Source organism: Ascaphus truei, chromosome 1 (assembly GCF_040206685.1).
Source record: "Ascaphus truei isolate aAscTru1 chromosome 1, aAscTru1.hap1, whole genome shotgun sequence".
Taxonomy (NCBI): domain Eukaryota; kingdom Metazoa; phylum Chordata; class Amphibia; order Anura; family Ascaphidae; genus Ascaphus; species Ascaphus truei.
Genome location: NC_134483.1, coordinates 337,551,134 through 337,577,752, shown reverse-complemented (window position 1 = coordinate 337,577,752; position 26,619 = coordinate 337,551,134). Strand labels below are relative to the sequence as shown.

General features: G+C 43.8%; 1 protein-coding gene across 7 annotated transcripts in view; it reads right to left on the bottom strand.

The window, feature by feature from the left end:
• Positions 1–26,619, bottom strand: part of SLC4A4 (solute carrier family 4 member 4) — a 289,901-nt gene that overhangs the window by 92,306 nt on the left and 170,976 nt on the right. For all 7 annotated transcript variants that reach the window (XM_075607963.1, XM_075607983.1, XM_075607994.1 and 4 more), the window contains exon 5: positions 9,464–9,624. In XM_075607963.1, coding sequence (XP_075464078.1) covers positions 9,464–9,624 — 161 coding nt within the window. The remainder of the gene's footprint in view (positions 1–9,463; positions 9,625–26,619) is intronic.

Genomic DNA, 26,619 nt, shown 5'->3' with positions numbered 1-26,619 from the left:
GAGGAGAACCCCGACCAGACATTAAAAATGAACACAGAGATATTACAAGAGCATATTATATTATGAATCTTGTGTTTTATCACAATAGTAAATAAAATCTAATATGATACAGGTACTTCTTTGTACCGATTGGATAGATGTGTTCACACACAAACTTATATTTAAATAGGTAATAGTAAAGTATTGTTCATATACAATGGTTAGGATCCGTCTAGACAACTAATAAATGTGACTAGAAACAAGGCACTGAAAGGAATACAATCTTAAAGCCGCTATTAAATACAATTTGAAGAACTATGCTGAATAGGAGACTATTAGGGGAGTCAATCAAGGTTTTGCGTGAGCTTTACTGTAAAGCAAGATGTATATTTGGTACCTTTTAAACTTATAGATCTGGCAGTTATACGCCACATACATTTAATCATAGATAGATACCTTCTAATGTAAGTATGATGACAGGGAGAGCTGAATTAGAAGTCAGTTATTCTTATTTATTAAATAATATTATATATCTATATATGTCTATACATCTATACATCTATACATCTATACATCTATATATATATATATATATATATATATATATATATATATATATACGTAGAGGTATCTGTACTGTGTTAGCCGAGTTTAATAATCAAAAATAAATAGTCGATACCGATACAATGTGCAAAATGCGATTAATGACCTCTAACACTTAAAGTCAGAAATCGCATTCAGCACGGGGGATGGGGGGGAGAGGGTTAGGCTTTACCCACAGAAAACATTCCATGCTGCCCTGTTTGAAAGTAAAAAAAATTTTGGGCTCAATCAATTGTAACACCGCCCGAAGAAGAGCATTTCAGCATTTCGTTAGCCACAGAACGGTATCGACTATTTGTTTTTGATTATATATATACTAGCTGATATAACTGGCGTTGCCCGTGATGTAATGTTCTGGCTCCCCCATCCTCCCTCTCAACTCCCTTCCCCCCCTTTTCACAGCTGTTCAGAGCTGCGCCCCCCTCCCCCCACTGTTCACAGCTCCGATTCCCCCCCATTCAATGTTTGTTTCCCCCCTCCCCCCACCCCCGTTCAAAGCTCCGCCCCCCCCCTGTTCACAGCTCCATGCCCCCCATGTGTTTGGCAGCTGAGCTGACTGAGGTGGGAAGTGTGTGTCAGTCAGTCAGTGATTGTGTGTGTCAGTCAGTGAGTGAGTGTGTGTGTCAGTCAGTCAGTGAGTGTGTGTGTCAGTCAGTGGGCTTCCCCCCCCCCCTCTCTCGTGATTCCCTCTCCCCCCCCCCTCTTTCCTGACTCCCTCTCCCCCCTCTCTCCTGATTCCCTCTCCCCCCCTCCTCTCCTGACTCCCTCTCTCCCCCTCTCCTGACTCCCTCTCTCTCCCCCCCTCTCTCCTGACTTCCTCTCTCCCCCCCCCTCTCTCCTGACTTCCTCTCTCCCCCCCCCCTCTCTCCTGACTCCCTCCCCCCTCTCTCCTGACTTCCCACCCCCCCCTGCGCCAGCGCCTGTCCGCTGGGCGCCGCCATCTTACCGGGGGCAGCTGCAGGAGGAAGGGGGTCCTTCCTGAGGCTGCCCGCCCACTGCCTGTCCACTCGGCGCCGCCATCTTACCGGAGGCAGCTGCAGGAGGAAGGGGGTCCTTCCGGAGGCTGCCTACCCACTCGGCGCCGCCATCTTACCGGAGGCAGCTGCAGGAAAAAGGGGGTCCTTCCGGAGGCTGCCTGCCCACTGCCTGTCCCCCCCGGCGCGGAGCTGTGTCGGCGGCAACACTACCCGCATGCTGCTGCTGGCCGGGGCTCGGGTAAGCCTGGGGGGTGATGAGGGGGGAACCGGTGGGGAGGTGAGCTGGGGGGGTGAGATGGCGGGGAGGTGAGCTGGGGGGGTGATGGGGGGTGAGCCGGTGGGGAGGTGAGCTGGGTGAAGAGGTGTGTGTGTGTGTTTGTGTCAGTTGGGTGAGGCCGAGGGGGAAGGTGAGCTGCGGGTGAGGAGAAGAAAAGAGTGGCAGTTGGGTGATGTCATAGAGCCACCAATCTGATTGGCCAGAGGCTGAGGACCAATCAGATTCACCACATCTACCAACAACCCTACAAATTTCAAATTTATATATTAAGAGATATATATATATATATCACTGATGAGACCCATTAAGGTCAAAACGGCTGTCTGTGGGGGCGTTTTCTGGCTATGCATCTTAACACTGGCTGTGCTCAAAGCTGTGACCATGCAGCAAGCTTAAGCCTATAGGGAACCATGTTAAAAATGGTTTTTGAAGCAAAAAGTGGCACTGTGTGCTCATTTGCATGTCATTTCCCAGAATCCCTTGCTGCAGTGGAAGTGCTGTGTGATAATGGTGAAAGGCGGGGTTGCAGACTTGCCTAAGACATGCAAATGAGCATACAGTTGTATTTCCATTTGATATATATCTATATCTATATATATATATATATATATATATATAGATATATATATATATATATATATATATATATATATATCTATATATATATATATATATACACACACACACACATATAATGTATACACATACATATATGTCCTTCCTGGAAACCTTATCTCATTGCCTCAAAGCAAGTAAGGACCCAACCCCCAAATATGGAACACACTGAAAAGCAACGGCCCTCATTCTCTAGAGGCTGGATTGTGCCTGGGCTTGCCAGTGTTCAGGAAGAAAGCATGAAGGCAGAGGGTGCTAAAAATCCTGGGAGGTTAAACAAAAACTGTCATTCAAACCTTAATCTGACTACCTACAACTGCCGGACTCACTCCAGTGAAGCAGCAATGGAAGAACAGGAAGACTAACTTGAAAAGATTACATTGAATATTGCAGGCCTCATTGAGCTCAAAAGCGGACATCTATTCTATTACAGAGGTACAGATAATCGAAGAATCAGTGGAATAGGTTTCATCGTTAACATTAGATGGAGAAACAACCTTGTGGAGTATGAAAGCTTATCAACAAAAGCAGCCTAAATGGTTATTCAGTTGACAAAAAGATACAGGCTTCAAATAATCCAAGTGTACGCTCCAACATCAAGTCACGCAGACAATTCAGTGGAAGACTTCTACCATGAAATCAACCAACTTAACATAAAGGAAATGGTCACCTACAGATCGTTATGGGAGATTGCAATGTAAAGATTGTTAAAAAAAAAAAAAAAAAACTCTTCGGACCTGAGCTCAAAACAATTAATATTGCTGACTCCTTAAGCACTTGCAAAAAAAATAAAAAAAAAAATACAAAGTTACTCCTTTAATGATCACATACAATATTACAAAAATAGTTATCCAGATTAAAAAAAATATTAGCAGGCATGTCAAAGCCCTTGACATAATCACCACAGAAAGCAAAGCAACGCAGCCTGAGGCAAGGGCAAGGAGGCCCTGAAACGCTAGCATTACTTTGCTTTCGGTGGTGATTACAGTATGTAACTCTACAAGGTCTGTGACATGCCTGCTAATATTTTTTAATCTGGATAACTATTTTTGTAATACTGTATGTGATCATCAAAGGAGTAATCTTTTTTTTCTTTTTTTTTGCAAGTGCTTAAGGAGTCAGCAAGTTTTTGTACTTAATATTAATTGTTTGTGTGGTGATCGGAAGAGTTTTTTTTTTTTTTTACAGATTTTTTGGACTCGGCAGTGAGAATACTGGCCCGGAGCACCAACGACAAGAGAAAAAGTGGTGAGTGCAAGTTCGGTTTTGTTTTTTTGTAATACACAGATTGGTACCCAGCAGAAAGACGAAGCATCAGTGTAACGGATCAGGGAACACGCGTCTCTCAGCGGGTCCCCGTCACCTCTGGCCCCATGGCGGCTCTCTGCCCGGGCTCCCCGCTCCCTCAGCCTCCTACCTGTCCCGCTCCCACGCCGAGCCGTTCCTCCGCGGCGCACGCACGCGACCGGGGCGCGCGCACGGCAGCCTTACAGAGGGCACGCGCACCCGATCCTCTTATCAGCCCATCCGCGCCACTGGCGCCGCCCCCCATCGGTTGCAGGCAATTACCAGAAATCACACCCCTGTCTCCCTTCCTGCTCACCTGGACCTATCCCTGCGATCACCCAGACAGGCCTCCACTCCACCCCTTGCTACCATTGGCCCTCCTTCCCTTTTTAACTCCAGTCTGCCCTCTCAGTCCTCACTCTGCATAGCTTCTCTGTGGCTCCTGTGTGCAGTGTCTATGCCAAGCTCTGTTCCTCACTGCTGTGGGTGCGTGTTATACCCTTACCCACCTCAGTACTGGGGACTGGCCAGGTCTGCGGGCATACAGGCGTTACAGTCAGTTGGTAAGTATGGCTACGGTAACAGGAATGAACGTGGAGACAGATTGATAGAATTTGCAGAATGTGAAAACTTCTACATCATGAATTCATTCTTCAAGAAGAATCCAAATAGAAAATGTACATGGAGTGGACCCAATGGAATCAAGAATGAAACTGACTATATTCTAACGAACATGAAATATGTGATTGAAGACTGCACAGTCCTTAACCGTTTTGACACAAGGAGTGATCACTGACTGGATTGCTGCAAATAACATCTGAATTTGAAGAGGGAAAGAAGAAAACTGATTCAAAAGAAGGCAATTAACATCAATATCTGCTCAAAATTGATTATACCCTATTAATATGGATCTTCCAGTTTGTTACAATTTGTACAGTTTTGTTTTCACTTCAATCCTAACCATCAGAGGGGAGGTGCACCTCCAGTAGGCAAACCCAATCAAATAAAAATTAAACAAGTACCTACTTATAGGAAAAAAACTTTGGGGAAATAGCACTTGGTTGGAATGACACCTTTAAAATATAACTTTTATTAAGAAATCATTAATGAATACTAGAGTCTTAAATAATAAAAAAAAAAATATATATATATATATATGCTCATCTGCATGTCTTAGGCAAAAAGTGGCACTGTGTGCTCATTTGCATGTCATTTCCCAGAATCCCTTGCTGCATTGGAAGTGCTGTGTGCTGGGTGATAATGGTGAAAGGCGGGGTTGCAGACCTGCCTAAGACATGCAGATGAGCATACAGTTGTATTTACATTTGCATATTTGCTTTGCTGTGGAGGGTTTTTGTCACTTTTTTTACTCACCATAACTTAACTATATATATATATATATATATAGTTAAGTTATGGTGAGTAAAAAAAGTGACAAAAACCCTCCACAGCAAAGCAAATATGCAAATGTAAATACAACTGTATGCTCATCTGCATGTCTTAGGCAGGTCTGCAACCCCGCCTTTCACCATTATCACCCAGCACACAGCACTTCCAATGCAGCAAGGGATTCTGGGAAATGACATGCAAATGAGCACACAGTGCCACTTTTTGCCTAAGACATGCAGATGAGCATACAGTTGTATTTACATTTGTATATATATATATATATATATATATATATATATATATATATGAAACACGAAAAAATGCCTGCAACAGACCATAAATAAGAGGTGCTAAAACCAGTAAGGTAAAGTGTGCAATATCAACACTACTGGCGGTGCTAAGGGATGTGGAATATATGAAAACAGAAAGAAAAAGATCCCAAAATAGCACTCTAGCGTACAAAAATATCAAATTTATTAAACACATAAAACATATACCAAAGATCCACAGTGTCCCCAAAGCTGTCTAATCTGAAACACTGATAACAAAACTAAGCTAAGCACTGGAGTCAGCAAAATATAGTCAAAAACTAATAAAGGTAAGTAAGAGACTGAGCTGAAAAAAACAAGTGAAAGCTGAGTATGAAACAGACAGAAATAACCCAACAAACAGAATAAATGCAGAACCTGTACTGTAGAGGCTAGATGGTTAGCCTCTGAACACTAGGACCGGCTGGTCATAAAAGGATAGGTATAAAGGTACATAAACAAATAGGCTTGTAAACAACATAGCAAATGCATGCACAATAGGAATCATACATGAGTGAAAATACACACACAGAGTGGCAGCAGGGCTATGGACAGAGATCAAATACAGATTAGACAGCTTTGGGGACACTGTGGATCTTTTGTATATGTTTTAGTGTTTAATAAATGTGATATTTTTGTATGCAAGAGTGCTATTTTGGGATCTTTTTCTTTCTGTTTCTGGTTTCTTAATAAAAGTAGCATTCATTTTAAAGGTGTCATTCCAACCAAGTGCATTTCCTATAAGTAGGTACTTGTTTTCTTTTCTGTGGGGTTTAAACGTTTGTTTGTTTTTTAAATCAACATCAAGATCTCAAGAATAACAGCAGAAAATGTCGACTGGAACTGAAAAATTGCTTCTGCTGGCTCCAAATGCATGGGGACAATTTAACAAACAAGTATGAAGAACTTCTGAAGATTGGACTGGACTTAAAAGCGCAGAAAAAAAATGGAAGAATCGCTAACAAAAAACAGGATAAGAAAATATCTGAGGAGACCAGGGAAATTAAAAGACCAAGACGATGTGAGGATGAAATCAGAAACTGTGTTGGAGAAACGTAGAGAAGTGAGTCTTGCAGCCGCAGTACCTGGAAGACCATTGAGGAGGTCTTCATCAAGCAGTGGATCGACAAGGACTGAGCATGATGATGTATACATACACTATTTAATTGAATCTGACAAAAAGGAGAGCCGGGGTCTCGTAAGTGATGGCTTTCTTATCAGACTGCTGAAAATACCCCAAGCCAAAATACAATAAATAATAAAAACAAATACAAATGTACACAAAGGAGAGGTTCTTGCTTTGACACATCAATTGGCTTCCACTCTTGGTTGAATAAACTGCTTAAAAATATATATTTGTGTAAAAGCAACAAAATGTAAGCGTAGTGAAATATAATGGTGTATATTAACGCCAGTATACTACGTATACAGTAGGTTTACAAATCCTTAAGAACAAAAAACCAAAAAATACCTATACTTGATATTAGAAACCATATTGTTGTCATGTAGAACTGCTGGTATTGACATTAGGGGTTAATTACTGCTTGTGGCTGTAAAGCGAAATACAATCCAGTTATCTTTTAAAAGCCCATATTGACGAAGGTGTGCTAAACTTTAGCCCACTGTCATACCCATTTAATATGATGTTTTGTTTCCAAAACATCAATAAAAAATACTGCTTAATAACCATTGAATGAGAGCAATAACTATTTGGAAATGCTTTAAATTATGAATAAGAATACAGGTCAAGGCACCAAATCAAAAAAGTTAGGAAAGTACTACAATTAACCATCAATAATTCCTAGTTGGTTGCGACTTCCACAACTCAGAACTCTGATGCTTTAACCATATTTGACAAACATTGACCGTGGCTTCGGTGCCCTTATCTGATCAAGGGCATGATCTCAATGAAAGAAATGAACCACAAGTTAGTGTACTGTATACAGGTCTTCATTCCTTACAGTACTTACCAACAGTTTTAGTACAAAACAGGTGTCATCTATTTTTCTTTGTGTCATCTGTAATTATTATATGCATTTTAATTTGAAATCCCTCCCAATTTACAAGCACTACTATTTGTTTATACAAATAAAAATAATCATCTCAAAATCTACTGACATCCTGTACATATAATTTCAGTTTTAAGGATTGCCATTGAATCAGGCAAAATCTATGCGTTGCTACTTTCTATTCAAGAATCACTGTCTCATTCTCATGTAGGAGACTGTACCGTACAAATATAGTCAGATGAAAGTAATGTGTGTGTGTGTGTGTGTGTGTGTGTATGTATATAGAGAGAGAGAGAGAGAGAGAGAGAGAGAGAGAGAGAGAGAGAGAGAGAGAGAGAGAGAGAGAGAGAGAGAGAGAGAGAACACTATACTCATAAAAAAAGTAATATATACTTATCAGAAATCCAGGTGCTAGCAGATAGACAGGGAACACCAACCGGTCTGTAAGATATACAAAAGGATAGAATCCACAGCACACTCAAAATGAAAAGTTATTTAATCTTTAGAAATACATCAGGCAATCACAGGAACTCCAGAGCGGTGTACGTTTCTGTGATTGCCTGATATTTTTCTAAGGATTAAATAACTTTTCATTTTGAATGTGCTGCGGATTCTGTCCTTTTGTATAGTGTGTGTGTGTGTGTGTGTGTGTGTGTGTGTGTGTGTGTGTGTGTGTGTGCGTGCGTGCGTGCGTGCGTGCGTGCGTCTGGTGCATGCAATTTCATAACTGAGTTGTTAAAGTCAACAAATGTTCATTCATAAAAATGAATGGCGTTTGTGGGGGAAATGGCAACATCGGTGTCTCAGCTTGTTTTCATGATTGTGAAGTGTAAACGATGTTTACCACTTGCTCCCAGCAGATGAGTTTGACTTTGGCTTTGGGTGGAGACGAAAGACCCCCATTTCAAGACCATTAGCAATAGATGCAAGTTTATTCTCCCTGCATGGCTCAAACATAAAGGCTCTCTCCCATCAGTCTATGGCTTGCATTGTTTGCTAATCTCCCTTTGTTGCTCCCAGATATTTCCAAGATGCATAGCATTAATCTGGGTGGAGAGTTTGAGCAACCCCGACATAACAAACAGACAACGTTATACAGTAGTTATGAGTAATCACAACCAAATGATCTAAACACGCCTTCGTGTACATGCATGAATTATGAAATCCTGACTGAGTTTTACCATTCACAATAATTATATGTAGAGGTTATTTGGATTATTTGTGTCACTACTGCCTTTGAGTTTCCCAGGGCGTCACAGCATGACGTCAGGTAAGTGACGGGTGGGGCTCACAAGTACAGCTTTCCTAAAAAAGGATAACAATAAAATATACTGTAGACTGCAGGTCCCTATTCAGTATAATGTGATGCTGCTTTCCCTGTACTAGAGAAGATTACAGTCCCCCAGTATATGAGTGGAGATAAACTCTTTTCCAGCCCTAGGTAGCAGATTCCCAATATATTCAATAGGGTCACAGACTTCTATTCAATCGGCTTTGAAGCCATCTGGTTCTTACTAGGGAAGTTTGTAGACCGATGCAGAAGAATGGCTTTACAGAACACAGAATCGGTGCCAAAGTACCGCGTTTCTCAGCCTCCTCCTCCGGGAACACAAGTAAAACCCCATGTAAGTGATAAACAAATAATAAGCAGACACGCAGGCATGCAAATCAACGGATCTGCCAATAATCAATCCAGTGGTTTATCCAAAAAAATAGCTTCGGTTCCCCAAGGAGGCAGTTTAGAATAAGAGCAGAAAGCAATAGAATCTAGAAGATGGAAGCATCTGTGTTTGTACAAACATTTGTCAAAGCTGTCACCCCGCAAGGAAAGTAAAATAGATTGACTGATCACCTGACACTTAGATCTTGGGGCTTATTATATAAGCTCCGAAGCTTGAATTAACGTGAATGGGACTTTTTGGCCAATCACATTGCAATCGGACGCTTCAGAGCTTCTAGAATAGGCCTCTTATATCCAACTGAAATAAAGTCCAGTTATTATTCATATCGGTTACTCACCTACTACCTGAGGGAGAGAATTGGCCTCTAGGTCGAGTAGTATCGTCCCTTTTTCAATACATGTCCTCAATTCAAACAAGCTGTGCAAGGACAGTGTGGCAACGTGAGGCTTACTCCATCTTTCCCCACCTTGTTCCACCTTCTCTTCAAACTTTATCCACCTTAAGGCAACAGGGGATACAATTAAACACAAGAAACAAAATATCCACATGCCACGTTTTCAGAATGATTACATTGTAAGGTGTGTATCTATTGTATATTTATGTAGCAACATGAGTTTTTATGCTGTACTAAAGTCATTTGCAGAGTGTGAAATATTTTCAAGGGCAAACCCTAGAATTCTGTGCTGCTATTTCTACTGTATACAGGCATATCCCGCATTAACGTACGCAATGGGACCGGAGCATGTATGTAAAGCGAAAATGTACTTAAAGTGAAGCACTACCTTTTTTCCACTTATCGATGCATGTACTGTACTGCAATCGTCATATACGTGCATAACTGATGTAAATAACGCATTTGTAACAGGCTCTATAGTCTCCCTGCTTGCGCACAGCTTCGGTACAGGTAGGGAGCCAGTATTGCTGTTCAGGACGTGCTGACAGGCGCATGCGTGAGCTGCCGTTTGCCTATTGGGCGATATGTACTTACTCGCGAGTGTACTTAAAGTGAGTGTCCTTAAAGCGGGGTATTTCTGTAACGCTTTCTTGATTATAATGTGCTGCAGAACAAGTCGATGCCTCATAAATAAATGGTAACAATAGTAAATAATGATAATTTGTTTACATTTTTTAAAACACAGGAAAAGATTAAGTAAACTCAGATGCCAAGTATCGCACAGCAATTCGGCATTAACTGGCATTCAGGTCAATGGTAATTAACTCTGGATCGGGGAGCGATACCCTGCAAAGGCGCTTAGTGAATCCCGGTCACAGAATTTCAGAGTTGGAAGCATATCTATCATTACTCAAAAGGGATACTCCTAGCATACTGTGATATGATATTTTTAACAGCGAAAATAGGAACTACCCATACCAACCTGCCAACATTGTATTATTTTATTGTTCTATTTATGATTTCAATGAGATATTAATGAGATATTAATATTATAAATGTGTACTTTTGTGCACATTTAGCTCAACAACTAAACAAAATAAAACGATAGACCAAGACACTGTGGATGTGTTTATATAAGTGTATGTACTCTGTGTTTATACCACAGTGGAACCTGCAACTATTTTTCTTTGGATATCATAAATGGCATACAGAATGCAGCAGTGCTCAAACATAAAAAGATTTGTATTATACATATTGTGAATACAGCACAAACATCCATCTGCCCTGATGATAGCCTCAGATTTCAGGACACAAACGTTGGCTTAATTTTCATAGTATGCAAAAACAAAGTATTCTTTTAAGTATATTTTCTTGAGTGCTGCTTCATGTGTCCCTACTTTTTGGAACACATGAGGATAGTATGTCCCCACACTTTGGTCAGATTAAGCATACACAGGCCCACCACAGCTTGTTCAGCACAGGGTTGGGCCCGTCTGCTTCTTGTATTTCTCCGGGCAGAGGAAGGGACCCAGCAAACTACTTCCGGGTTCAGCCAGCCAGTCCCCCCTCAGGATCTGGGCCTGGGGTTGTCCTGGCACTCCCTTCCCTGAGCATTCACACATACTGTACAAAAGTGAAAATACTCTCAGTGAAAAGTAATATTTGTTTCCAAAAAATGTTTTTCTTAAATTTACTCTGAATATATTAACTTCTGAGTAAAACAATGATAAAATAATTTAAACAACTCAATTTGTATATTTATTAGAAAACAAATGTTGTCAGGTATTGCTAAATGTTTGTTACCCTGTCCCGCTGCACTAGCTCTAGTTTATCCCCCAGAAGATAATCTACAAATAACTCTGTATTTGAGACTTTTTACATCCAGCAGTTTAATGATTACTTCTGTTTTGCTCAATAAAAAAAATGAAAATGAAAAGCTGGCCTAACTAGTTGTAGATTAGTGCAAAGGTTAAGCCCGACCCCTCATCATGCCATGACAATATCATGTCAATTAACCTGGCATTCTTCCAGGGGTGCAAGAATGTTTACGGTCTAAAGAATTGTACCTTTCCAGATACTAAAAACACATTTTAAATGTTCCAATAAGGCTAGGATGTAGAGCTATAACGATAAATACAGTATTGTGTTTATTTTATGTACCTGGCTTAAACCAGCTGGAGGAGGCTACTGCAAATTTGAGACCAAAAAGGGCAGTAGAGGTAAGAGTGGAGATACTATATGAAAGGGACTTCAGCTGCTCAGTGCTGGGGAAAGCTGGTCCATTGGCTACATGAGTCAGTTAGGTAGAGTACAAGATTGATGTGGAGCGTGATAAAGCAGTATGGAGGAGGAAGGTAAATCCCAGTGGATATGTCACATGACCAAGCCAGGTCATCTAGTTTCAAAGTCACCTCCAGGTGAACAAGTTACAGTATCTAACTGTGAGTCAGGCAACAAATGTTGGTATGTGACATCTGTTGGACAAGCTGTGACTGCTAATTGTGCGAGAGATTTCTTCACATCCTAATACCGTATAGGATAGTGAACTCAACAATGCAACATTCCTGTCCATGAGGACCACTGAGCTAGACATCCCCGAACTAAGGTCATCTTAGGTTTTCATACTGAATATCTGCAATTTACCCAGGCAGTGAGGAAATTCTGAGATACAGTATTGTAAAACAATGTAATCATCACACATATTCCTACCAAGATGAGGAAACAATTTACCTATAGTATATGTTTTACAAATGTATACCTTTATCAAAATGTGTGCTATCAGTTGTACTTGTCAAAGTCTCCTGGCTGCAGAACTTGGGCAAAACATTTGCTCCAGATTAATCAAAGAATAAGGTTGCATAGAATACAACAGGATTTTTTGCTTTGATAAATATGCCACAGATTATGTGCTCCAGTTCTTCAGCCGGGAAACTGTGATATATAAACCCCAGTGTGCTTTTTCACCTAGCAAATATCAATATCTGTTCTAGTATTGCTCTACATCTATTACATTTTCGCACGAAATGGAGTTGAAATTGGAGGTGAAGATTAGAGGAAAATATGGACTCTGCACAACAACAACTCTGCAGCTGTGAGAACTTGATTTTCTAAATGCTATGATTCTTTGTATTCTTCCTATTCTCCAATACCTGGACTGTCTCTCCTCCTGCATCTCACCATGCCCTCCCTATTGCTTTTTTTGCTTACTGTTTCCTCACTACTTTGTGAACGTCTCTGTTCTCTCCAATTTCCCCACTGCACCATTATTTATATACCTCTCCCAACAACTTCTTTACCCCTCAATAAAAAGCATCCACACAAATCCTCTATTCACACCCTCTATCTACTCCTTCCTGCTGCTGGGGATCTACCCTAAGCCTGAACCAAGACACACACCTGACCTCACCTATGCAGCCTGCCATCTCTTCCCCTGTAAATGGTGTTAACCTTCTGATTTAATATGGACTAACCTTAAAACTCACCCCACAAGTTAAGCGTCCCAACAGCCTGCACTCATGGTTACTGTCCCACCCTCACACACTCTACCACCCATTGTGGCCAAGCACTGTCATACACAGCACTTATTCCACCACCTGCTGTCTCTGTAAGTCTCCCATCATACCTCGATTATAAGCTCTTCGGGGCAGGGATTTCCTTTCCTATTGTCTGTTTATGCTGCACTTATTGTATCATTTTAATTCCCTGTATTGTATTATTTGTGAAGCGCTGAGTACACTTGTGGCGCTATACAAATAAAGACATACAATACAAAAACACACTGTGGATATTTTACAACTATGCAAATACTTGATAACAGGTGTACTCAGAGGAGGTTTGGGAAATCTTATACAGATTGAAGGTATTGTAAATAAATTCAAATGAAATCAAATATACTGCAGGTATTTACGGAGATTCGTACTGCCACATTAAACATGATGTAAAATCCACTCAACAAACTTTGTAAGCATTGTGAATCTAAAACTAAAAAGATAGTAAAATGAAACATTTTTCAGGAACTGCAGTATAATAAATAGTCCACTATGTATCCTAATATAATTAACTGATTACAGTAATATCCATTGTAGTCTTGCAACTTTTCAGACAATATAATCAGAGCGCTTCCACATGTCTATTGCATTTACAGCAGTCTTAATGTAATCCTTTCCCTGTCAGGGAACATGTTTTGCACAACTGTCTCACTTACTAATTTATCCCATTTATTGCATTTTTTTTCAAAATAAATGTTAATTCTGAATATTTCTAACTGTATACAAGTCAGTGATTTCTGTAACATAACTAACTCACGTAGCCAAAGTACTTCTAAAAAAAAATTCAAATAGCAAAACTACTAAATAAATTGTTTTTTACAAACTTCAGACTGAGGATAAATTATCAGAGTCTCTGGTTTCCAAACTGGGGCAAACCCCATAAAAAATAACAGCACTATGCATATAGAGGGAAATAGTCATTTGGATTTCAATTGGGTTTTGTTCTATAAAAAATCTGGTGAAGATTTCTGTACCAATTGTGCAGCTGTAAAACTTTGATAAATAGGTCTATGAGGCTCAAAAGTTGTGGCAAATCAGATAAATGACTTGTACCCAATTGAACGTAGTTTCATATTGGCCTGTAAGCCTCAGTAAGGCCTCGGCCATGGTCAGCGCTTACGCGCTGAGCCGTGCTGAGGTGCGCTCGCACTTATCTGTGAGCCCCTACAGCCGCAATGAGAGCGGCTTTAGTAGGGGCTCACCTACGCTTCCGCAAGCGCGCGGAAGCGTAGGTCTTAGGTAATTTTTAAATTCAAGCGCTTGCCGGAGCGCAGGGCCGGTCACGTGAGCGGTTCGCCCAATGAGGGCGAACCAGCTCCGTGACGTCACTGGCCCGCCCCCTCACGGCGCGCAGGGCAAGCAACCGCAAGGCCAGGGAAAGCACCTGCTTTCCCTGAGCCTCAGCGCGCCTCAGCACGCCAGCGGGAAGCTTGGCCGAGGCCTAAGCCTGCATTAGATGAGATGTGAAATAGTCCAGTCACTAAGCACAAATGTAAGAATGTTTCATTATATCATTATTTAATGATGGTTTCAACTAGGAACATACTGGTAAATTGTCAAATAACTTAAAAGGCACGTTTAAAAAAAGCTATAAAAAATGTAGTTAATAGCTGCTACATTCAGAAATGTTTAATATAACTAGTCTTCGAACTGACGTCTTTTCTAGTTAAATTGGTACATTATTTTGGCTAAACATTACCAGATGCTAACCAGATGCCAATTACGAAATAACTGTCTGCTTTCCCATCACATGACTATTGCTTAATTGGTGCACTCTGTATTGATCTGTGCTCCTGGAGAAGAGTACAGTACGATAGATTCCACATTTCAGTTTTCTATGGCCTTACATTTGTGTTTGCTAGAAGGAAATTAACGTGTCTTTAAAATAGTGATTTTTCAACCGGGATTCCGCGGGCACAGCACAAGGGTTCCACGGTTGATATGAGGAGGGGGAGGGAGGGGGTGCTGGGATAACTGTCCCAGGCCCGAGCAGCAGCGGTGGAAGAGAGAGTAGGAGGGAGTGTAAGAGGGGAAGAGAGAGGCTGAGGGAGTTTAAGGCCTGGGACATAGACAGTTTGCCCGTGCGGAGGCGCGCTGAGGCTCAGGGAAAGCGGTGCTTTCCCTGGCCTTAGACAGCGCGCCGTCCGTGGGCGTGTCTGGGGGCGGGCCAGTGACGTCACGGAGCTGGTTTGCCCTCATTGGGCGAACCGCTCACGTGACCGGCCCTGCGCTCCGGCGAGCGCCAAATCTGAGATCTTGTTGAGACACACGTGCGGAAGCGTGCGTGAGCCCCTGCTAAAGCCGCTCTCATTGCGGCTGCAGGGGCTCAGTGCTGAGCGTGAGCGCGCCTCAGCACGGATCAGCAAGGCTGATCCCACTATGTCCCAGGCCTAAAAGGGAAAGAGCGAGGGAGGGAGTGTAAGTGGGGAAGAGAGAAGGGGAGACTGTGAGGGGGGAGTTGAAGAGGGGAAGAGAGGGTTGGGGTTCCTCAGAATTTCACACTATAATGCTAGGGTTCCTTAACCAAAAAAATGTTGAAAAACACTGCTTTAAAGTCTCATGCCTATTTAAACTGTGAATTGGTGTACCATGAATAAGAGGTACACGCTTGCTGAGATTAAAACTTCACCACTCACACCGCGGAGTGGAGCTGGGACTGTTAACCAACAGGGGTCTACAGCTCCCATCGCCTCCAATCATTAAAGACCAGGAAAGGTGTCCAGCAGGTTGTGGACAAAGAGACTGGACCCCAAGACTTACAGCTGATCGCATACACAGGAGAGGGGAGAACAGAGACCGATGTGACAAGGCAATTCATTTTAATTTTATTTATTTAATTATCATTAGTGTGAGTGCACAGTTTTTAACGTTGATTCAATAATATTATAGAAATTAATTTTAATAAAATGTGCGCCCTTTATTCTTTTTTGCTTTTGAGGTTTATTGAGGAGGACTGGTATCCTGACATCTTGGGCTGCATTGGTTAACTACCCATCAAATACAAGAAATCACTCAAGAGGATATTGTTTAGCATACATTCATTGTACCCCCATAAATGTAACACTTGTTTCACGTTGACACATTTGTGAGCTCATGAAGGGGTGTTACTTTTAGCATATCTGTGTGTTTGCTGCAAGTCTGCATCTATAGGGACACATTTATCAGTGGTTTTGCGTTTTTCATATTTTAAGTATACAATTGTTTTCCATTTTTATTACATTTTTGGTAATTACCGTCTCATACAGAAAGCACACTGAGTATATGAATTATAGGGTACTTGACAATACACATATATATTCATTTAATCATTTACCATCAAATGGACACAACACACCTAGCGCACCAAAACACGCACTTTGAGTGCGTGTTTACAAGTTCTTTTATTTATTTATTACTTTCCACTTGCCTCTTACTCCAATTTTGGCATGTGTGCCAACTTGCCATTTGTGGAGGAGTTAAGGAACAGTTACATGATGCACAATTATAACAGAATTGATCACATTCTGCTTCTATATGCGTTATTTTTTTCACTTTTTACTAGTATCAGCTAACAGGAAAAGTACAGTACATAACAAAAATGCTCTTCTATTGACACATCACAACCCATGAAGCTTACACGGGTCAACTGAATAGCAAAGTTATGTGCAGTTACCACCTCAGTGCGTCATTCGACGCTGCGGCGCTGCAGGAGGAGGAGGGTGGCGCTGCAGGAGGAGGAGGGCGGCGCTGCAGGAGTAGGAGGGTGGTGCTGCAGGAGGAGGAGGGTGGCGCTGCAGGAGGAGGAGGGCGGCGCTGCAGGAGTAGGAGGGTGGCGCTGCAGGAGGAGGAGGGTGGCGCTGCAGGAGGAGGAGGGCGGCGCTGCAGGAGGAGGAGGGCGGCACTGCAGGAGGAGGAGGGTGGCGCTGCAGGAGGAGGAGGGCGGCGCTGCAGGAGGAGGACGGCGCTGCAGGAGGAGGAGGGCGGCGCTGCAGGAGGAGGAGGGCGGCACTGCAGGAGTAGGAGGGCGGCGCTGCAGGAGGAGGAGGGCGGTGCTGCAGGAGGAGGAGGGCGGTGCTGCAGGAGTAGGAGGGCGGCGCTGCAGGAGGAGGAGGGTGGCGCTGCAGGAGGAGGAGGGTGGTGCTGCAGGAGGAGGAGGGCGGCGCTGCAGGAGGAGGAGGGCGGCGCTGCAGGAGTAGGAGGGTGGTGCTGCAGGAGGAGGAGGGTGGCGCTGCAGGAGGAGGAGGGCGGCGCTGCAGGAGTAGGAGGGTGGCGCTGCAGGAGGAGGAGGGTGGCGCTGCAGGAGGAGGAGGGCGGCGCTGCAGGAGGAGGAGGGCGGCGCTGCAGGAGGAGGAGGGCGGCGCTGCAGGAGGAGGGCGGTGCTGCAGGAGTAGGAGGGCGGCGCTGCAGGAGGAGGAGGGTGGCGCTGCAGGAGGAGGAGGGTGGTGCTGCAGGAGGAGGAGGGCGGCGCTGCAGGAGGAGGAGGGCGGCGCTGCAGGAGTAGGAGGGAGGTGCTGCAGGAGGAGGAGGGTGGCGCTGCAGGAGGAGGAGGGCGGCGCTGCAGGAGTAGGAGGGTGGCGCTGCAGGAGGAGGAGGGTGGCGCTGCAGGAGGAGGAGGGCGGCACTGCAGGAGGAGGAGGGCGGCGCTGCAGGAGGAGGAGGGCGGCGCTGCAGGAGGAGGAGGGCGGCGCTGCAGGAGGAGGAGGGCGGCGCTGCAGGAGGAGGAGGGTGGCGCTGCAGGAGGAGGAGGGCGGCGCTGCAGGAGTAGGAGGGTGGTGCTGCAGGAGGAGGAGGGTGGCGCTGCAGGAGGAGGAGGGCGGCGCTGCAGGAGTAGGAGGGTGGCGCTGCAGGAGGAGGAGGGTGGCGCTGCAGGAGGAGGAGGGCGGCGCTGCAGGAGGAGGAGGGCGGTGCTGCAGGAGGAGGAGGGTGGCGCTGAAGGAGGAGGAGGGTGGCGCTGCAGGAGGAGGAGGGCGGCGCTGCAGGAGGAGGAGGGCGGCGCTGCAGGAGGAGGAGGGCGGCGCTGCAGGAGGAGGAGGGCGGTGCTGCAGGAGGAGGAGGGCGGCGCTGCAGGAGGAAGTCAGAGACCTTTACAGAGGGCCCACACTCTCCCCCCGGCAATCAGTTTCATTGTTGTGGAGAAGAGAGCAAGGCCTCTGTAACGCAGCACCGCCCCCCTGGGATTTGCCGCCCTAAGACCAGGCCTAGTAGGCCTTTGCCTAAATATGGGCCTGACTTCTCCTACTGACACTCCCCAAGGTGCAAGCTGGGCCAGACAGGTCAATATTTTAGCGAAGCATTTTGATACATAGGGGCAGGATGAAAATGCATTATTCCCAGTATCAATGTGATTACCAATATGCTGGTTCTTCCAACCTGCTGGCAAGTAATTGAAATGCAAACATTAAAGACTGATGCATTATATTCAATCAGTCCAGCATGTTTTCTTTTCATATTACATCTGAGAAACTTATTGACAGTTTTCCTCCCATACAGACCTGCAAAGCATTGATTCAAGCCCAGCGTGTTGCAGACCCCTCTACAAGGTAAAGGATTGGGACCAGTTATAGTCACTTGAATGCTGGCTTTTATAAACACATCCAAAGAAATATACATATTAGAGCATCTCCCTTCTAAACCTTTTTTTTTTTTACTTTGGTGGTATAAATTGGGTAATTGAGCAAGATAACGCATATAACAGTGTGCAACCATATAACGGTGCGCGACCATATAACGGTGCGCGACCATATAACGGTGCGCGACCATATAACGGTGCGCGACCATATAACGGTGCGCGAACATAAAACGGTGCGCAACCATATAACCGTGCGCGACCATATAACCGTGCGCGACCATATAACGGTGCGCGAACATATAACGGTGCGCGACCATATAACGGTGCGCGACCATATAATCGTGCGCGACCATATAACCGTGCGCGACCATATAACGCTGCGCGACCATATAACTGTGCGCGACCATATAACGGTGCGCAACCATATAACGGTGCGCAACCATATAACGGTGCGCAACCATATAACGGTGCGCAACCATATGACCGTGCGCAACCATATAACAGGGTGCAACAAGTGTGCAACCATATAACAGTGCGCAACCATATAACAGTGCGCAACCATATAACAGTGTGCAACCATATAACGGTGCGCAACCAAATAACGGTGCGCAACCATATAACAGGGTGCAACCATATAACGATGCGCGACCATATAACCGTGCGCGACCATATAACCGTGCGCGACCATATAACGGTGCGCGACCATATAACGGTGCGCGACCATATAACGGTGCGCGACCATATAACGGTGCGCGACCATATAACGGTGCGCGACCATATAACGGTGCGCGACCATATAACCGTGCGCGACCATATAACGGTGCGCGAACATATAACGGTGCGCGACCATATAACCGTGCGCGACCATATAACCGTGCGCAACCATATAACCGTGCGCAACCATATAACCGTGCGCAACCATATAACAGTGCGCAACCATATAACAGTGCGCAACCATATAACAGTGCGCAACCATATAACGGTGCGCAACCAAATAACGGTGCGCAACCAAATAACGGTGCACAACCATATAACAGTGCGCAACAATATAACGGTGCGCAACCAAATAACGGTGCGCAACCATATAACAGTGCGCAACCATATAACAGGGTGCAACAAGTGTGCAACCATATAACGGTGCGCAACCATATAACAGTGTGCAACCAAATAACGGTGCGCAACCATATAACGGTGCGCAACCATATAACCGGGCGCAACCATATAGCAGTGCGCAACACGTGTGCAACCATATAACCGTGCACAACCATATAACCGTGCACAACCAAATAACGGTGCACAACCATATAACGGTGCGCAACCATATAACAGTGCGCGACCATATAACCGTGCGCAACCATATAACAGGGTGCAACAAGTGTGCAACCATATAACAGTGCGCAACCATATAACAGTGCGCAACAATATAACGGTGCGCAACCAAATAACGGTGCGCAACCATATAACAGTGCGCAACAATATAACGGTGCGCAACAATATAACGGTGCGCAACCAAATAACGGTGCGCAACCATATAACAGTGCGCAACCATATAACAGTGCGCAACCATATAACAGGGTGCAACAAGTGTGCAACCATATAACGGTGCGCAACCATATAACAGTGTGCAACCAAATAACGGTGCGCAACCATATAACGGTGCGCAACCATATAACCGGGCGCAACCATATAGCAGTGCGCAACACGTGTGCAACCATATAACCGTGCACAACCATATAACCGTGCACAACCAAATAACGGTGCACAACCATATAACGGTGCGCAACCATATAACAGTGCACGACCATATAACCGTGCGCAACCATATAACAGGGTGCAACAAGTGTGCAACCATATAACCGTGCGCAACCATATAACGGTGCGCAACCAAATAACGGTGCGCAACCATATAACAGGGTGCAACAAGTGTGCAACCATATAACGGTGCGCAACCATATAACGGTGCGCAACCAAATAACGGTGCGCAACCATATAACAGGGTGCAACAAGTGTGCAACCATATAACGGTGCGCAACCATATAACAGTGCGCAACCATATAACGGTGCGCAACCATATAACGGTGCGCAACCATATAACGGTGCGCAACCATATAACAGGGTGCAACAAGTGTGCAACCATATAACAGTGCGCGACCATATAACAGTGCACGACCATATAACCGTGCGCAACCATATAACAGGGTGCAACAAGTGTGCAACCATATAACCGTGCGCAACCATATAACGGTGCGCAACCAAATAACGGTGCGCAACCATATAACAGGGTGCAACAAGTGTGCAACCATATAACGGTGCGCAACCATATAACCGTGCGCAACCATATAACGGTGCGCAACCAAATAACGGTGCGCAACCATATAACAGGGTGCAACAAGTGTGCAACCATATAACGGTGCGCAACCATATAACAGTGCGCAACCATATAACGGTGCGCAACCATATAACGGTGTGCAACCATATAACGGTGCGAAACCATATAACGGTGTGCAACCATATAACCGGGCGCAACCATATAGCAGTGCGCAACACGTGTGCAACAATATAACCGTGCACAACCATATAACCGTGCACAACCAAATAACGGTGCACAACCATATAACGGTGCGCAACTATATAACGGTGCGCAACCATATAGTAGTGCGCAACACGTGTGCAACCATATAACCGTGCACAACCATATAACCGTGCACAACCATATAACCGTGCACAACCAAATAACGTGCACAACCATATAACGGTGCGCAACCATATAACAGTGTGCAACCAAATAACGGTGCGCAACCATATAACGGTGCGCAACCATATAACCGGGCGCAACCATATAGCAGTGCGCAACACGTGTGCAACCATATAACCGTGCACAACCATATAACCGTGCACAACCAAATAACGGTGCACAACCATATAACGGTGCGCAACCATATAACAGTGCACGACCATATAACCGTGCGCAACCATATAACAGGGTGCAACAAGTGTGCAACCATATAACCGTGCGCAACCATATAACGGTGCGCAACCAAATAACGGTGCGCAACCATATAACAGGGTGCAACAAGTGTGCAACCATATAACGGTGCGCAACCATATAACGGTGCGCAACCAAATAACGGTGCGCAACCATATAACAGGGTGCAACAAGTGTGCAACCATATAACGGTGCGCAACCATATAACAGTGCGCAACCATATAACGGTGCGCAACCATATAACGGTGCGCAACCATATAACGGTGCGCAACCATATAACAGGGTGCAACAAGTGTGCAACCATATAACAGTGCGCGACCATATAACAGTGCACGACCATATAACCGTGCGCAACCATATAACAGGGTGCAACAAGTGTGCAACCATATAACCGTGCGCAACCATATAACGGTGCGCAACCAAATAACGGTGCGCAACCATATAACAGGGTGCAACAAGTGTGCAACCATATAACGGTGCGCAACCATATAACCGTGCGCAACCATATAACGGTGCGCAACCAAATAACGGTGCGCAACCATATAACAGGGTGCAACAAGTGTGCAACCATATAACGGTGCGCAACCATATAACAGTGCGCAACCATATAACGGTGCGCAACCATATAACGGTGTGCAACCATATAACGGTGCGAAACCATATAACGGTGTGCAACCATATAACCGGGCGCAACCATATAGCAGTGCGCAACACGTGTGCAACAATATAACCGTGCACAACCATATAACCGTGCACAACCAAATAACGGTGCACAACCATATAACGGTGCGCAACTATATAACGGTGCGCAACCATATAGTAGTGCGCAACACGTGTGCAACCATATAACCGTGCACAACCATATAACCGTGCACAACCATATAACCGTGCACAACCAAATAACGTGCACAACCATATAACGGTGCGCAACCATATAACAGTGTGCAACAATATAACAGGATGCAACAAGTGTGCAACCATATAACGGTGCGCAACCATATAACAGTGCGCAACCATATAACAGGGTGCAACAAGTGTGCAACCATATAACAGTGCGCAACCATATAACGGTGCGCAACCATATAACGGTGCGCAACCATATAACGGTGCGCAACCAAATAACGGTGCACAACCATATAACAGTGCGCAACCATATAACAGGGTGCAACAAGTGTGCAACCATATAACGGTGCGCAACCATATAACAGTGCGCAACCAAATAACGGTGCACAACCATATAACGGTGCGCAACCATATAACGGTGCGCAACCATATAACAGTGCGCAACCATATAACGGTGCGCAACCATATAACGGTGCGCAACCATATAACGGTGCGCAACCATATAACCGGGCGCAACCACATAGCAGTGCGCAACACGTGTGCAACCATATAACCGTGCGCAACCATATAACCGTGCGCAACCATATAACCGTGCGCAACCATATAACCGTGCGCAACCATATAACCGTGCGCAACCATATAACCGTGCGCAACCATATAACCGTGCGCAACCATATAACGGTGCGCAAACATATAACAGGGTGCAACAAGTGTGCAACCATATAACAGTGTGCAACAAGTGCGCAACCATATAACCGTGCGCAACCATATAACAGTGTGCAACCATATAACGGTGCGCAACCATATAACCGTGCGCAACCATATAGCAGTGCGCAACCATATAACAGGGTGCAACAAGTGTGCAACCATATAACGGTGCGCAACCATATAACGGTGCGCAACCATATAACGGTGCGCAACCATATAACGGTGCGCAATCATATAACAGTGCGCAACCATATAACCGTGCACAACCATATAACAGTGCGCAACCATATAACAGTGCGCAACCATATAACGGTGCGCAACCATATAACAGTGCACAACCATATAACGGTGCGCAACCATATAACGGTGTGCAACCATATAACAGTGCGCAACCATATAACGGTGCGCAACCATATAACGGTGCGCAACCATATAACAGGGTGCAACAAGTGTGCAACCATATAACAGTGCGCGACCATATAACAGTGCGCGACCATATAACAGTGCGCGACCATATAACAGTGCGCGACCATATAACAGTGCGCAACCATATAATAGTGTGCAACCATATAACAGTGCGCAACGCCAGTGATGATGGAGGAACTTTCAATACATTACAATGAAAAGGTTATCATGACAACACCTGTTAGTAGGACTTTTGCTTGCAAGGGGTGTAATACAGCTGTGACACAAGGGAGTATGAATGATGGGTCCAAGGCCACGCTTATAGTGCCGGCAACGGCGACGCTACCGATGACGTCACCCGTCGCCACTAGCGACAAGGCCAGTGATGTCACGAAGGGGGCGGGCTGTGCTCTCTGATTGGTTTAGAAACAGTCACATGTGGCGATTGTCTAAAAAATCAAATTTATCCGGCTTCAACATTTTTTGGTCACGACGTCGCGCTTACTATAAGCGCTTGCAACGGAGTCAATGGATTTGTTTTAGAGGACGTCGTGTCGCCAGGCACTATACGCGCAGCCTAATACTACTACTAGTACTGTAGCAATGATGTCTATTTCAAAACAACAGCTGTAAAACAGGTGTTTTCCGGGGTCTTTTTATTTTTTTTAATTAACAGATTTTTTTTTTAAACGTTTTTACTTTTATTAATTGTATACATATGAAGCTTGAATTATGCAGCAAAGAAACTGTTGTAAATAGACACCCTTTTTGAAATCTTTGTGGTACCGATGACCTATTATCTATACTGCAATACAGAAATCACACCATTGAGCAGAAGTTCTAATATTTGGTTGATGACAATTTAGCTATTTGGTTTCCAAACTGGGAAATTGGGAATCTTCATTAGACTTTTTTGAAAAAATATGTCTTGAGTTTTTGAATTAAAAAATAATAATGAAGCATCCTATAAAATGTATAAGGCTTTAATGTGTTGCAATGCTATCTCTGCTATTGGTCCTGTCTCTGCTATTAGCTTGCATATTTGGCTATTAGTAACTATATTATAATGATGTTCTAAACTCATGCGTTTTGGGGGTTATTCATTAAAGGGCAATAGTGGTGAGCCACGGGGAGTTTCTGTTAGGTAGTGCCCAATTGGTCTAATTACATTTTAATAAATAAACCCATTTGAGTTATTTTGTACATAGCAATACATAAGAAAAATACATAAGACATATTTTTTGTGAACTTGGGGTTATGCAAAACCTGTCTCTTCTTGCTTGGACCAGTGTCTAAAAGATTAAAACACATAGATTTGCAATTAACAGGACACTGCCACAGCTGGAAAATACCATGTTCTACCTTACTCATTTTGCACAAGATTAGTCGATGTCATCTAAAATGTACAGTATGTGCTGAATCCACAGAAATGTATTTATTTCTAACAATATTTATATAGTGCCCTTATCCAGGGCGCTGTACATTAGATAGTAAAACGAAATGGTACACACAAAAATTGACAAAAAAACAGTTTGGCAAACAACAACAATAATTAAACAATTATATATGTTTTTAATAATAATGTGATAAAATGCCATATCTAGCATTTGTATGAATGTTTCTTAGTATACAGACTTCAAGAAATAGTATTTCACCCCTGGCGATGCATTGCCACGACAACATGACGTCACGTAGCGTCCCATTGTCATGGAAACGCATCACCATCTGATGTAGGGACGTTGCAAGAGGAGGAGGCCAGAGCGGCAGGAAGGAAAGTGCATATGGGTGTCAAATTCTAAAAGCGGTCCTGGGAGGAGTTGGGGGGAGAGCTACATGGTGCACAGATTATAATGAGATGTATCACATTGTGCGTCTGTGTGTGCCATTGCCATGCAAAATCCTCCAGATCTGTAGTGACATAGGACTAAGATTCTGCACTGGATGTGAGAAACTGTTTTTACGTGACACAACTCTGCGCTAAAAAACAGAGCAGTGCGGCAAAACACCTTTCCCTGCGTTGATACATAGACTAAAATTATGGAGGTTATTTAGCCAGTTCTTCCGGTTGCAAAACTGGGTAAAGCGAATGCAAAAACAGCAGCGGATCTATGAAAGGAATATTCACAAGGATTTTCAAATGTCATTTTTCTGTAATAAATCTAGTACTGTATTTTCTACCAATTTTGCCTGGGGGGCTTTCTGCATACCCTGTGACCCATGATTTATAAGGCTTTATCACGGTCATTGGAAGCAACATTTTTATACTGTTCATAGTGATTTTATGATAAATGGTTCCTAATAACTTCTTTATTGAAGTCTTCTATTTACTGCTGCCCCCAACATTTATAGTAAGGCCACTATGTTGTACAGCACATGCAAACCACCCTAAGAGGCATTTCAGGGTGTTGTGTGGAACACGTTTCCTTTAACTGTATGGGACTAGACACAATTTACAAAAAATGGCAACAAACATTGAGAATGAATGAAAAGTCTAACCATAAGGGTAAAGCCGCCTGGGATTTATGACTCGTTATCATTAAGTGAGTGCGGAAGGTTACTTACCAAAGTCCCCAGCTGCAAAAGTGGGGCAAAAAAATAGCAACTGCACCAGATTTCTGAAGAGAAGGAATCCAGTTTAAACTGTTCTCCTTCAGTTTTGTAGTTGGGAGGCTTTGCTACATATTATATATATATATATATATATATATATATATATATATATATATATATATATATATATATATATATATATATATATATATATATACCACCCTTTTTGCATTGGAGTGCCTGTCCCTTTTTGCTTCTTCATTTTCCTGTTTTGGACAGTTTGCACTCAATATTACCATATATATATATATATATATATACATACATATACATACATACATACATACATACACACACACACACACAAGAAAACTTGATAACAGGCACTCCAATTATGTATACAGCCACTAAATGGCTAGTGCACACTTCAAACAGCAAATCAAAAGAGAGATAAATACTCCAGCAGACGCCGATGAAATAGACACAGTCAAGACATAGTCAAGTGCAATAT